General features: G+C 41.8%; 1 protein-coding gene across 1 annotated transcript in view; it reads left to right on the top strand.

Annotated features, from left to right (window-relative positions):
* Positions 1 to 478: 478 nt before the first annotated feature.
* Positions 479 to 15,889, top strand: part of LOC139570760 (echinoderm microtubule-associated protein-like 4) — a 90,046-nt gene continuing 74,635 nt past the window's right edge. The window contains exon 1 of the mRNA XM_071392909.1: positions 479 to 892. Within this exon, the coding sequence (XP_071249010.1) occupies positions 868 to 892 (25 nt within the window). The 5' untranslated portion in view covers positions 479 to 867. The remainder of the gene's footprint in view (positions 893 to 15,889) is intronic.

The raw sequence follows: 15,889 nt of genomic DNA, 5'->3' as shown, positions 1-15,889 counted from the left end.
AGACGGACGAGTTTCAGAAGAATGTCCTTTGTTTCTGGCCATTTTGAGCCCGTAATCGAAGCCACAAATTCTGATGCCCCGTATACTCAACTAGTCTAAAGAAGGCCAGTTTTATTGCTTCTTTAATCAGAACAACAGTTTTCAGCTGTGCAAACATAATTGCAAAAGGGTTTTCTAATGATCAGTTAGCCTTTTAAAATGCTAAACTTGGTTTAGCTAACACAACGTGCCCTTGGAACACATGAGTGATGGTTGCTGATAATGGGCTTCAGTACACTTATGTAGATATTCCATTAAAAAACACTTTCCAGCTACAATAGTCATTTACAACATAAACAATGTCTACACTGTATTTCTGAACATTTTGATGTTATTTTATTGACAACAAAATAGCCTTTCTTTCAAAAACAAGGGCATTTCTAAGTGACCCCAAACTGTTGAACGGTAGTGTATATATTGGCCAGCACATAGAGATTCTCAACTGTGTCAAATTGAGACGCGCTCAGACTAGCCACTCCAGGGAAGCAAGTCGTGCCAAAGCGGGCGGAGTCGGAAATGCGAAAGCCGAGCTCTGTCCTACCTCCCCCGGCGGAGGTGTACTATCGTGGAGTCAAGCAAGAGCGTGTGATCAACTGGCCCTGAGAACCACGGCGTTACTCCGGACTGAGAATCCACTGCGACTCGACAGATCCCCAGTTTACTACGATACGGTCGCGACCACTGCGAGAACAGTTGGCTAGAGAAATTTCCGCCTTGCCTGCCAGTCTGGATAGCCCGTATAGAGTCCGACATTCTCCCACTGTTCCCTGAATAGGACCCGTCATAACAGGAATATTTTTGGTGTCTGCTCGGCTATTTCTCCCAGAAATGGACGGTTTCGCCGGCAGTTTGGGTAAGTTACAGACGAATACTAGCCTATTAATGTGTCTGTCTAACTGGTGGACGTGGTCAATGCGAAAAGCATCGCAATTCATATAGCAGCCTGGAACGTATTGTGTCTTTATGTATAGGCCTACACGTGTCAGTGTTCTAGCTGATTTATTAAACCAATCGAGTCAACATTGTAACATATCACCTTGACACCAGGTTGGCTCCAATGTGTCAAAGTGCACCACATTTTATGAGCTCTGTTTTTCTGTGCTGGATATCACGAGTAGGCTTCACTTTACATACCACACTGCATGCAATAGGCTATTGTAACAATGCATCTGATCTTGTGCTATTCTCTCATACGCACTGGGTTGTGCGTTCCTGTTTTTTTTCTTCTACGTCCATTGCCTGTTATTGCTATGGCAGAGAGCCTTTTGAAAGACGTGTGGGTTGAAGAATAGATTCGTCAAGAAATCATTTATTTATCCAGTCAGTCTGCCAATGCGGGTGCGCGTAGGGTCGTGTGCGAGAGCATTGCCAACGCGCGCAGAGTGTGCGTGTGTGTGAAGAGGGGACGTGTCAGATAAGTGGCACTCCAAGAGAGCCCCCCCCCCCCAAAGGTACTAATGTAACCGTTACACAATACAATTTAACTGACCGACGTTCTAACAAAAGGAATTCAACTTCCTCATTAGATACCAGGTAGGTGACGATCTCCAAGGACTGTACATGATTAGAATACGCACAAATACTGTGCGTGCTCAACTTCCTTGTTATCACGTTTTTACGAATCTCAGACGCAGTACTGTATATGTAAACAATAATGCAATACCCTACAGAATACTGTAAATTGCACACCCTATAGGCAAGATAATCACAGATGACCCACAAAAGACCTCCCAGAGTTTACTGCAGGTGACTTCTGACAGGGTTCATTTTTGATCACGGTGATGATGGAACATGCATGGCATCAATTGCTCTCAATATCAGTTAAATTCTTGCTGTTGATGGGCTACGCATGCATATTTTAATTTATTGAGATGCTTGGCGATGCCACAGGCAATTATTGCAGTGGGAGTCATCGTGTGTGTGTGTGCAGTAAAGTATAGATCGAGTGGTGGTAGTGTCATTCTGTCTTTGTCCTTTTGAATGCGGTGTGTGTGTGTGGTGTGAGCGGAATCCCATTCTCTCCCTCCTTATTGTCCTTCATGTTTGAATGCACTCAATGCAGTCCAGTGAAGTTAGAGGACGTTAGCCTAGAGCACGACAGAGGAGGTGGTGGAGGGTATGTGAGAGAGTGGCCGAACAGCGTATGAGGCTTCTGGTGCATAGCACGCTGAGGCATACATGCCCAGTCATAACTGCTCTGCAGTGCCCGCATGCTGTGCCAGCCTGTCCTCAACACTTACTGTGCTGATTTTCTCTCTCTCACACACACACAATGCTGCCAGTTTTATGTGTCCACTGCCCACCAGGGTCTTGGGCAGGCAGGACCTATTAGAGAAGGCAAAAAGAGTGCTGTGGTCTCTTTCTCCTTATCTCACTCTGAGTAAGGCCACATTGCTTTACATATACACATTATGCAATCGCTTATCATACATTCATAGTAGAAAAACATTCTTAATATTTTCCGAAACACACTGCCCTCTGGGCATAAGCAACAGAACACCATATGCCATATACAGCCACAGTGTAAAGGAACTTGTATCTGCTTTACTCTTTCAAACATTCTATGCAATGCTACTTTATGGGATATTTTTTTTTGCCTGCCTAGGAAGGGTCTTTATTACACAAATGTACAGTGCCATTTTTAAAGTGACAAGAGCATCAGGTTCGGTATCTACTGAACTTTAGGGCTGGGGCTTTGCAGTGATAGATATTGGCGCAGCTGTATCGTTGCTAGGGCTGTGACGATACCAGAATTGGGATATTCTTTCCATAGCAAAAATGAAACTGCGAAGCAGAACAAAGTCTTTGGTACTTTAAAAACCTGCTGTACAGTGCATTTGGAAAGTATTCAGACCCCTTGACTTTTTCCACATTTTGTTACATTACAGCTTTATTCTAAAATCGATTAAATTGTTATTTTCCCTCATCAAACTACACACAATACCCATAATGACAAAGCAAAAAGCTGGTTTTATAGACATTTTTGCAAATTTCTAAAACAAAAAAAATAAATACAAAAATATACATTTGCGTAAATATTCAGACTCTTTACTCAGTACTTTTTTGAAGTAGCGATTACAGCCTTGTGTCTTCTTGGGTATGACGCTACAAGCTTGGCACATTTATTTGGGGAGTTTCTCCCATTCTTCTCTGCAGATCCTCTCAAGCTCTGTCAGGTTGGATGGGGAGCGTCACTGCACATCTATTTTCAGGTCTTTCCAGAGATGTTCGATCGGGTTCAAGTCCGGGCTCTGGCTGGGCCACTCAAGGACATTCAGATCCTTGTCCCGAAGCCACTCCTGCTTTGTCCTGGCTGTGTGCTTAGGGTCGTTATCCTGTTGGAAAGTGAACCTTCGCCCCTGTCTGAGGTCCATTGCACTCTGGAGCTGGTTTTCATTAGAGGATCTCTCTGTACTTTTCTCTGTCATTTTTGCCTCGATCCTGACTAGTCTCCCAGTCCCTGCCGCTGAAAAACATCCCCACAGCATAATGCTGCCACCACCTTGCTTCATCTTAGGAATGGTGCCAGGTTTCGTCCAGACGTGACACTTGGCATTCAGGCAAAAGAGTTCAATCTTGGTTTGATCAGACCAGAGGATCTTGTTTCTCATGGTCTGAGAGTCTTTAAGTGCCTTTTGTCAAACTCCAAGCAGGCTGTCATGTGCCTTTTACTGAGGAGTGGCTTCTGTCTTGCCACTACCATACAGGCCTGATTGGTGGAGTGCTGCTGAGATGGTTGTCCTACTGGAAGGTTATCCCATCTCCACAGAGGAACTCTGGAGCTCTTTCAGAGTGACCATCTCCCACGATTGCTCAGTTTGGCCGGGCGGCCAGCTCTAGGAAGAGTCTTGGTGGTTCCAAACTTCTTCCATTTAAGAATGATGGCCACTGTTCTTGGGGACCTTCAATGCTGCAGAAGTGTTTTGGTACCCTTCACCAGATCTGTGCCTCGACACAATCCTGTCTCGGAGCTCTACGGACAATTTCTTCGACCTCATGGCCTGGTTTTTGCTCTGACATGCACTGTCAACTGTGGGACCTTATATAGACAGGTGTGCGCCTTTCCAATTCATGTCCAATCAATTGAATTTATCACAGGTTGTCTCTAAGCAAGTTGTTGAAACATCTCAAGGTTGATCGCGGAAATAGGATGCACCTGAGCTCAATTTCGAGTTACATAGTAAAGGGTCTGAATACTTATGTAAATATGTATTTGTTTTTTAATAAATTTACAAACATTTCTAAAAACCTGTTTGTCATTGTGGGGTATTGTGTGTAGATTGAGGATTTTTATTTAATCCATTTTAGATTAAGGCTGTAACCTAACAATGTGGAAAAAGTCAAGGGTTCGGAGTACTGTCTGGGCAGTGTATATACAATATAGTGTCCTATAGCTTTGAAAATAAATAAATGTGACTCAACATAATGATGTTTGTTTCCAACATTAGGGCTATTTCCCTAAAGAAGTTTAAATCAGCTTCATGTCCTGTTTACTTGCCACGATACCGGTATCGTCTCGTTGCCCTGGGTATCGATAGCGTGTCATATTGTTGTTCAAATGAATGACAGATTCACACCTCTGCAAAATAGGATCAAACTTTAGTTGATAACCTTTGCTGCACACTCATAAAGTCAAAGGACTTAGTCATTGATATATGTGACCAGCATCATAAATGTACTTCGGTAGTGAACATCAGTCAGTAGATGTGTTAGTTGGTTGATTCATGTGTATGTGCAGGGTGTGAGTGGATGGCAGTTCCATTGGGCCAGGCCAGTGCCAGGGCAGTCAACGGGGCACCTGTAGGCATGGCTGGGAAAGGCCACTGGGATGGCTTCAGAGTGCCCCTGCCGTCCCTCTGATCCCCTTCTGCATCCAATCAGCACTTTAACTGTCAAATGAGATTTAAATATAGAACTCACAGGAGCCAGCTGCTAGTGTTCACCGCCCTTGCCCCCCTGTCCCATTCACGTGTTAACTAGTGTGTTGTGCTTGGGGTAATGCTATTAAATGAATGTTGAGACCATAGCTTGGGACAAAATCAGGGCAGCTTGTGTGTTTTTGACTTTGCTTAACTTGTGGGATATGTGTTGAAGCTTGTCTGTGTGGTGTTTTGAACGTATAGTTTACACGTGTGATGTGAGTGTGGGTCAGGGCTCACTGAATCCGTGTGTGTGCCACCAGGCCCTGTGAGGCTGGTCAGTGCACTAAAGACAACTAGAGGATCAGGTTACAGGATTCCTTCCTGGTGAAAACGGAGAGGGAGTGCAGAGATCTGGAGAGCCACGCACGTGCTCCAGAGCGGTTCCAGATGCGGAATGTCACGTCCCACTTCTTTCCTTTTTTTTTTCACCTCTCCATAACAATGTATTACATTACCGCCGGAATGAAAATAAATAGGACTGTCCTATTCTGAGCATGGAGTGGTTATATGAGACCGAGAGTAGTGTGGACAGACGGATGGACAGAGAGAGAGAGAGAGAGAGAGAGCGAGACAGTCAGTCAGTCAGCCAGTTGCCCTAGACCCATTGACAATACTGCAATACAAAAGACAGAGCTTTTACCACATCATGGTTTAGGGAGATGTTTTTGTGGGATTTTCTAACTTGATTGTGTGCGTATTTTATTTGTTTATGCATCTGCAGGGCATATTTTGAAGATCCTGTCTGTGAGAGCGGTTGTGTGTTTGTGCGTCATGGTCACGTGCTGGGTGTTTGTAAACAGATGAATGGGAGGCCTGCACAGCCTATGATCTGCCTGTCTTTCAGCATGTCTCCACTCTTACTATGAACAGATGATGGAGGCATGACGTGGGGTGGGGGGGGGGGGGTTGGCTTGGAGCTCTTCCCAGAGCCCGACTGCAGGCTGTTTCTTCTTTCTACTAAAGGGTGCGTGTGTGCGATTTCTCATTAGTGGTACTGCATATCCTCCAGTGATCGCTATGTAGAACCAGGAAGTATAGCAATTTTAATAAAAAAATGTAAAAAATCCCACTAGTGTCTGGTGGTGATTTTCTGCCCACAGTTCAGGGGAGCGCGCATGCACACACACACACACATGCACACACACACATGCTACACTATTCATCCCAATTATCATAGAGTCCCACTATGTGTCTGGCTATGGGATCCCTGCTTGTACTTGCCATGGCTATCCCAATAGGTAGAAGACTTTGGCCCCTACCTGGTAGAACTGTCTGAGGTGACAGCTGGCTCTATAAGAGCCCCCATATTTCCTCCCCAGTCCTAGCAGTTGCTGAGGCAGTTAGAAAAATCCTTAAGATTAAATGAATGGTAGGATATGCCTCTCCCCAGTCCCCCATTCTTTTTATTTTATTTTTTATTTTTTATGCAGCCTTGATGTTTCGATCCCCTCAGTTACTGGCAAGGCCAACTGGAAGGTGGGGGAGTTGACGGGCAGGGTGGAGAGGTGCAGGCAGGTTGCGTGTTTGCGGGGTGTCTCTAATCAGGATTAGGCAGGGATGTGATGCTGATGACGGGGATGGGGAGGGGGGGGTGGACTGTGTCTGTGTAGATCACAGAGTGCAAGGATTAGAGAAGGGTTATTCAACCGTGGGTCGGGAGATACTACAGGGAGTCTGCGAAAATCTATATGGGAAAAATAATGTTTACATCAATACCGCAAGCAACAACCATAATAACACATGTTGAATTACTGACCACACACTACAAGAGTATCTTATTTGAAATGATATCAACATTCTCAACTCTTAACATTGGCACCGGTGCGTGTAATTTGCACTCACTGGAATGTGCAATTACACTCACTGGAATGAGCAGCCGCGAATACATTTGTTTTCAAATCTATTCATTTTAAAATGCTGATTTCTTCTTCTTGCCATTTTATCATTTCACCTGATAAGACAAGAAGTGATTTTTCTTTCTTTTTTTGGGCTGACATATGATGGAATGTGCAAACTGTTCAAACGGATGCACAACGAAGGTGGATCCTTTTAAATACACATTTTGTTACATTTACAGACTTATTTTAAATTGAGATTTGTATTTTATTTAATCAATCTACACACAATACCCCATGATGACAAAGGGAAAACAAGTTTTTATAAATGTTTGCACATTTATAAAAATAAATATTTATTTTACGTAACTATTCAGACCCTTTGCTATGAGACTCAATTGAGCTCAGGTGCATCCTGTTTCCATTGATCATCCTTGAGATGTTTCTACAAGTTGATTGGAGTCCACCTGTGGTAAATTCTATTGATTGGACATGATTTGGAAAGGCACACACCTGTCTACATAAGGTTCCACAGTTGACAGTGCATGTCAGAGCAAAAACCAGGCCATGAGGTCGAAGGAATTGTCTGTAGAGTTCCGAGACAGCATTGTGTCGAGGCACAGATTTGGGGAAGGATACCAACAAATATCTGCAGCATTGAAGGTCCCCAAGAACACAGTGGCCTCCATCATTCTGAAATGGTTTGGAACCATCAAGACTCTTCCTAGAGCTGGCCGCCTGGCCAAACTGAGCAATTGGAGGAGAAGGGCCTTGGTCAGGGAGGTGACCAAGAACCCGATGGTCACTCTGACAGAGCTCTAGAATTCCTCTGTGGAGATTGGCGAACCTTCCAGAAGGACTACCATCTCTGCAGCACTCCACCAATCAGGCCTTTATGGTGGAGTGGCCAGACGGAATCCACTCCTCAGTAAAAGGCACATGACAGCCCACTTGGAGTTTGCCAAAAGGCACGTAAAGACTCGCAGATCATGAGAAACAAGATTCTCTGTGTGAAACAACAATTTAACTCTTTGGCCTGAAGGGCTCCCGAGTGGCGCAGTGGTCTAAGGCAGCGAGGGAGGAGGGCCGTAATTGTAAAATAAGAATTTGTTCTTAACTGACTTGCCTAGTTAAATAAAATAAAGAATGCCAAGTGTCACTTCTGGAGGAAAGTGTTCCCACATTTGCTGAGAACTTCTTGGCTGCTTTTTCTTCACTCTTTGGTCAGACTCAACCCAAACCATCTCAATTGGGTTGAGGTTGGGTGATTGTGGAGGCCAAGTCATCTGATACTGTACTCATCACTCTCCTTCTTGGTCAAATAGCTGTTACACAGCCTGGAGGTGTGTTGGGTCATTGTCCTGTTGAAAAACAAATGATAGTCACACTTAGTGCAAACCAGATGGGATGGTGTCTCACTGCAGAATGCTGTGGCAGCCATGCTGGTTAAGTGTGCCTTGAATTCTAAATAAATCATTGACCGTGTCACCAGCAAAGCACCATCACACCACCACCTCCATGCTTCAAGGTGGGAACCACACATGAGGAGATCATCCGTTCACCTACTCTGTGTCTCACAAAGACATGGCGGTTGGAACCCAACATCTCAAATTTGGACTCATCAGACCAAAAGACAGATTTCCACCGGCCTAATGTCCATTGCTCGTATTGGTGTCCTTTAGTAGTCGTTTCTTTGCAACAATTCGACCATGAAGGCTTGATTCACACAGTCTCCTCTGAATGGTTGATGTTGAGATATGTCTGTTACTTGTACACTGAAGCATTTATTTGGGCTGCAATTTCTGAGGCCGGTAAATCTAATGATCTTCTCCTCTGCAGCAGAGGTAACTCTGGATCTTCCATTCCTGTGCCGGTCCTCATGAGAGCCAGTTTCATCATAGCACTTGATGGTTTTGGCGACTGCACTTGAAGAAACTTTCAAAGTTCTTGAAATGTTCCGTACTGACTGACCTTCATGTCATAAAGTAATTATGAACTGGCTTTTCTCTTTGTTTTATTTGAGCTGTTCTTGCCATAATATGGACTTGGTCTTTTACCAAATAGGTCCATCTTTTGTATACCCCCTACATTGTCACAACACAACTGATTGGCTCACACACATTAAGAACGAAAGAAATTCCACAAATTAACCTTTTACAAGGCACAGCTGTTAATTGAAATGCATTCCAGGTGACTACCTCATGAGCTGGTGAGAGAATGCCAAGAGTGTGAAAAGCTGTCAAGGCAAAGGGTGGTACTTTTTGAAGAATCTCAAATATAAAATATATTTTGATTTGTTTAACACTGTTTTGGTTACTACATGATTCCATGTGTTATTTCATAGTTTTGATGTGTTCACTATTATTCTACAGTGTAGAAAATAGTAAAAATATAGAAAAATCCTGGAATGATTAGGTGTGTCTGAACTTTTGACTGGTACATGCTTAATTAAATTGAATAATATGATGGTGTTTCTATTCCATGAAAAATGAAACCCTCAGGGTTTCCGTTATGATGGAATGGAAAATATGGCGCTGTACAACGTGACGGTTGGGAGTAGGCTACAGGCTTGGAGGATTCTGAATTGTTTGCCTTCATTAGACAACTTTGTTCCATTATTTCTGTAAATCAGTGGTATTTATTCCCATAGTAATTCATTATGTATCCATAACTAAATCTATATCTGCATTTTGAAGGTGTTTTTTTTAATCATTATTTTATTAAGGAAATGTGGTTATTAGGCTACTGTGCAGTCTACAATACATTCTGTAGTAAACACAGGAAAGTGCCTAATTCCTTTCAAAAGCGAGAGGCCATGTCTGTACTACAGAATGCGGGGGAAGGGAGACCAGGGTTCAAATCCCTGTTGGGGAGGAAGGAGTAGGTTGTCCTTGTAAATAGGAATTTGTTCTTAACATGGAGAATGGAATGGAAAATGTCGGTCCGCAGTACAGTACTGGGCTATTTACGAGGAAGGAGTAGGCTCTCATTGTAAATAAGAATTTGTTCTTTAAACTTCTTAAGGATCCGCCCCTTTTTTTCAATTTTCGCCTAAAATGACATACCCAAATCTAACTGCCTGTAGCTCAGGCCCTGAAGCAAGGATATGCATATTCTTGGTACCATTTTGAAAGGAAACACTTTGAAGTTTGTGGAAATGTGAAAGGAATGTTTGACAATATAACACAATAGATCTGGTAAATGATAATACAAGGACAAAACCAACCGCTCTTTTGTATTTTTTGTAGCATCATCTCTGAAATTCAAGAGAGGCCACAGTTTATTATTCCAGCCCAGGTGCAATTTAGATTTTCGCCACTAGATGGCAGCAGTGTATGTGCACAATTTTAGCCTGATCCAATAAACCATTGCATTTCGGCTCAACATTTTGTCAAGACTGGCCAAATGTGCCTGATTTGTTTATTAGTAACTTTTCATGTTCAAAATTGTGCACTCTCCTCAAAAAATATAATGGTATTCCTTCACTGTAATAGCTAAAATAAATTGGACAGAGGCAGTTAGATTAAAACCTCTTATAGCTGAGACGGGCTAAGATCCCGTTAACGGGATCGATTTGACAATAGCCAGTGAAAGTGCAGGGTGCCAAATTGAAACAACAGAAATCTCATAATTAAAATTCCTCAAACATAGAAGTATTTCACACCATTTTAAAGATAAACTTGTTGTTAATCCCACCACAGTGTCCGATTTCAAAAAGGCTTTACGACGAAAGCACATCAAACGATTATGTTAGGTCAGTACCTAGTCACAGAAAAACACAGCCATTTTTCCAGCCAAAGAGAGGAGTCACAAAAAGCAGAAATAGAGATAAAATGAACCCCTTCACACGTACCATCACACCCCGTGTGATTAGAACACTCATTTAGAACGCTCGTTTAGAACGGACAGTTTCGAATGACGCAACAATCAGCATTTGAGCTGGCCACACTTTTTTCAGAAACTATTTACACAAACAGTCCTTACAAAGTTATGTCCAGAATGTGAGCAGTTTATTTTTGGATGCAATGTTCAGATATTCACAGGACTATATATAGCATAACACAATCATCCTAACCAGAAATGTAGGCTACATTTGTCCTAGCGCTAACTGAGGAAAGATTGACCCAACACAAGCAGTCATATTCGGCTGACATAAACTACAATATGTATAATTAATCACATCACGGGTGAGCTCACCATTGATCTAAATAATTAGGTAAAGCACTTTTTAGAAATCGAAAGTAATCCGACGATTAGTTTCTTCAGCGCGCAGCCATGCATTTTTTCCTCACAGAAACCGAAGATAATAAGAGAAGACAAGATGAGTTTGGTCTGTTTATAGTATGCATGTTGAAGGGGTGTGTCATCTACCGTCGTTCACATCCCACCATTCATTTCCGGAAACCCTCAAAAAATGAGTGAACTCTTACTCACCTCATTTTGTCATAACATCTTTGGTCAAACAGACGATTACGTGAAAACCAGAATGCATTGTATGTCAACAAACATGGCTACACAGCTGAAATTAGCTTAGCTCATCATAATCAGTACAACCTTCAAAAAAGTATGTTACACATATAATATGTGCCCATTACAATCTGTGCAAGAATCGGAATGCATGATTTGTCACCTAGATTTGAAAACATGTGAATAAAACAGTAAATACACAAATAATTGCCACACAAAACATTTTCTGATAGTGATTTATGGATACAAGTGGCGCGTGCCGGCATTCAACCACGTACCCTCTCACTCTAAACCATTCAGTGTTGTTGTTTATGTATGTAGCTAGTGAGCTAAGCTGTAGCATTAGCAATGTCTTTCAAAAGGAGACAACTCACAAATGTGGAAATTCAGGATTTAAAAAAAAGTTCTGACAATGAGTCTGAAAGTCAGGAATCAGATTCTGACAGTGACAGTGAGGAGCTGCCCCCCAGCCATTGAGAACCCTGAATCTGAGGATCCCTTGTCCACTGACAAAGTCCTAGTTCCATTAGAAGATGCTGGTGGTGATGGTGGCAGACTGACAGTGGATGAAGTACAGGAGTTCTGTGGTAGCTGGAAGGCCACCAGTCATTTCACCCCTCCTGGCCCTGCTGTTTGCTTTGACGAGTCCCCGTCTGGAGTGCAACGCCCCCTGCCATTTCCAACTGAGGCAGAGTGCTTCAAGTTGTTTCTGACAGAGGAGCTGGTGGGAGACATAGTAGAGACCAATCGCTATGCCTTGGAGCTACAGGATAAGAGAGAGCCAGGAGTGCGGGACAACCACAATTAGTGAAATGTATACCTTCCTGGTGACAGTCCTTCTCATGGGGATAGTAAAGAAGAACTCCCTAAGAGAATACTGGAGCAGAGATCCTATGTTTGCAACTCCCTTCTTTGCCACCCTCTTTTCCCAAGACTACTTTCTAGTTCTGCAGCTATGACTGCATTTCATCAACGCTACTACCATCCTAAATGACCCGTTATACAAAATAAGAAATGTCAACAGCTGGCAGTAAAGTGGCATGACAAACGAGACGTCCATGTCCTCTCCACTGTCCATACAGCAACCATGTCGGCCACAGGGAAGGTGGACCACCTGACGGGAGAGAGAAACATTAAACCAGACTGAGAAACATGAAACCAGACTGCGTGCTTGACTATTACCTCAAAATGGGGGCAGTGGATAAGGCCGACATGATAAACAGCTTTATGGAATGCACTCAGAAAAAAATTATATTTTTCCAGGGTAGCGTCAAAATACAACATGCCAATACTTCTGACGCATTTAGCATTGTTTTACAGAGCTAATATAATAATGTAACTAGCTACATAAGCACGATTGAATATAACACCATAAAAGATGAGTAACGTTACCTAGCGTGTCCGCGGTTATAAGGAATATACACAAATATATTATGCTCCATACACACAGTGAGCTACAGTAGAAACGGTATAACACGACACAAACTATTATAACGTAATTAGGCACTTACTTTGATAGAAACGCAGTCTGGATTTGAAGATGGGTGTCTGTAGTGACGCCTCTAGCACTGAGACGCTGTGCCACTTGGGAGTCATAAGGCCAGGGTAGCTTCAAAATACAACACATGCTAATACTTCCCTGACGCAATTAGCATTGTTTTCCAGAGCTAATAGAAGAATGTAGCTAGCTACCTACGCATTGAGTGTAACACCATAAATGTTATGAAATGAGTAACGTTACATCGCGTGTCCGCGGTTATAAGGAAAAACATGATGCTACAGTAGAAACGACATAACACGACATACAGAAAGTATTATAACGTAATAAGGCACTTTCATAGAAACGCACACATTTCCAAAGTTCTTATTGGTAACGAAAACAACTTTGATTGCAATGCAGGCGACAGGTGGAAAATATGAACACGTGTATGCAGGACGGCAGATGAGTAAATGTCTGCAGACTTGAACTGCACAAACAATTGAGAAGTGTTTGGGGAATTTTGTCCGGGTCAGAAATGTCCAAAAAATGAATTGGTCCGCAAAAGTAAAAATGACTACTTTTATGTGAATGAATGAGGCGGAACACACCTCATTTCAAACTGTTATTAGAAAATAAAAAACTTTGAAAATAATTGACAAATAAAAACAGGCTGCGTGCTTTGGTTTGAGGGCAGCGCGGACGAAATGTACTGTTACATAACAATCACATTCTGGAACGGAGAGAACGTTCTAACATCACGTGCATAAAAAAACTCACGCTGGGGCGACCGTTAGAGATATTTGGAACTCACGCATGAAAGGGTTAAAACTTCTTCGGGATCGGTGTCCCTTCCATGGGACGGTTGAGCTAATGTAGGCTAATGCGATTAGCATGAGGTTGTAAGTAACAAGAACATTTCCCAGGTCATAGACATATCTGATATGGGCAGAAAGCTTAAATTCTTGTTAACTTCTTATGGCTGGGGGCAGTATTGAGTAGCTTGGATGAATAAGGTGCCCAGAGTAAACTGCCTGCTACTCAGTCCCAGAAGCTAAGATATGCATATTTTTAGTAGATTCGGGTAGAAAACACTCTGAAGTTTCTAAAACTGTTTGAATGATGTCTGAGTAAGTATAACAGAACTCATATGGCAGGCAAAAACCTGAGAAAAAATCCAACCAGGAAGTGGGAAATCTGAGGTTTGTAGGTTTGCCTATCCAATATACAGTGTCTATTGGGTCATATTGCACTTCCTAAGGCTTCCACTAGATGTCAACAGTCTTTGGAACCTTGTTTGATGCTTCTACTGTGAAGGAGGGGGAATGGGAGCTGTTTGAGTCAGGGCTCTGGCAGAGTGCCACGATCTCACTCAGGCGCGCCCCGTGAGAGTTAGCTGCGTTCCATCGCATTTCTACAAACAAAGGAATTCTCCGGTTGAAACATTATTGAAGATTTATGTAAAAAACATCCTAAAGATTGATTCTATACATCGTTTGACATGTTTCTACGAACTGTAACGGAACTGTTTGACTTTTCATCTGGCCTGCGTGTCATCAATTTGGATTTTGGAACTAAACGCGCAAACAAAAAGGAGGTATTTGGACATAAATTACGGACGTTATCGAACAAAACATTTATTGTGGAACTGGGATTCCTGGGAGTGCATTCTGATGATCATCAAAGGTAAGTGAATATTTATAATACTATTTCTGACTTCTGTTGACTCCACAACATGGTGGATATCTGTATGGCTTGTTTTGGTCTCTGAGCGCTGTACTCAGATTATAGCATGGTGTGCTTTTTCCGTAAAGTTTTTTTTAAATCTGACACAGCGGTTGCATTAAGGAGAAGTTTATCTAAAGTTCCATGTATAACACTTGTATCTTTTATCAATGTTTATTATGAGTATTTCTGTAAATTGATGTGGCTCTCTGCAAAATCACCGGATGTTTTGGAGGCAAAACATTACTGAACATAACGCGCCAATGTAAACTAAGATTTTTGGATATAAATATGAACTTTATCGAACAAAACATACATGTATTGTGTAACATGAAGTCCTATGAGTGTCATCTGATGAAGATCAAAGGTTAGTGATTAACTGACTTGCCTAGTTAAATAAAGGTTACACTAAGAGCATAACATTTCTGCACCCTAATTTTCTAATTCTTGTCTAACCAATACCCAAATGGAAATCTCATTGATTTATTAAGACCAGTCCCCATGCTTGCCTCAGAGCAGCACGAAATGGTGCTAAAATAGTTGTAGGCTTTTGCTTCTAACTTTTATATGCTCTTTAAATAAATAAGACCTACACCATTTTTAACAGAACATTACTCATTACTACTGAGACTCATTTTGCCTAGGGTAGGCCTGCAGTATATTGAAAAATGTTTTTCAATGACGTGACTCTCTGCCAATAATTACATTTAGAGAATTGGAGGACTCTAAATTAATATCTAATGGGCATTTTCCGTTAGTATCTGTGAGAATATCTAAGGGGCTTTTATATAATTCTAAATTAATAATCGCTTTGTTTAAAAAGTAAGAATTTTTTGGAGATTTCGTTTTCATTAAACCTAGGAAAGGAAAAAGGCAATTTTTGAACATTTGTAAGTAAAGCCAATAATTTAGAATTATTTCTGGAGAAACCTAACTTGATTATTTAGCAGTAATCACTTGCTTATATGCAGTCAACACATATCTTAAGAATGTCATGGAATATTTGAATATTTTCGTTTCTCCATGCTTGTCTCAGAGCAGCGCAAAACGTTGCTGAAATAGACGGCCACAGCGGGAACGCTATGTATTCTGTGCCCACACTTGGTATCTCTCTCCGGTTTACACATTCTTGGAATAGCAGAACATATATAATAGAGGTCGACTAATTTATGATTTTTTTCAACGCCGATACCGATTATTGGAGGACCAAAAAAAGCCGATACCGATTGAATCTGCCTTTTTTATATGTATTTGTAATAATGACAATTACAACAATACTGAATTAACACTTTTATTTAAATAGAATACATCAAATCTATTTAGTCTCAAATAAATAATGAAACATGATCAATTTGGTTTAAGTAATGCAAAAACACAGTGTTGGAGAAGAAAGTAAAAGTGCAATATGTGCCATGTAAAAAAGC

The sequence above is a fragment of the Salvelinus alpinus genome, chromosome 3, assembly GCF_045679555.1.
Source record: "Salvelinus alpinus chromosome 3, SLU_Salpinus.1, whole genome shotgun sequence".
In the NCBI taxonomy this organism is placed as follows: domain Eukaryota; kingdom Metazoa; phylum Chordata; class Actinopteri; order Salmoniformes; family Salmonidae; genus Salvelinus; species Salvelinus alpinus.
This window is presented reverse-complemented; position numbering and strand designations above follow the sequence as displayed.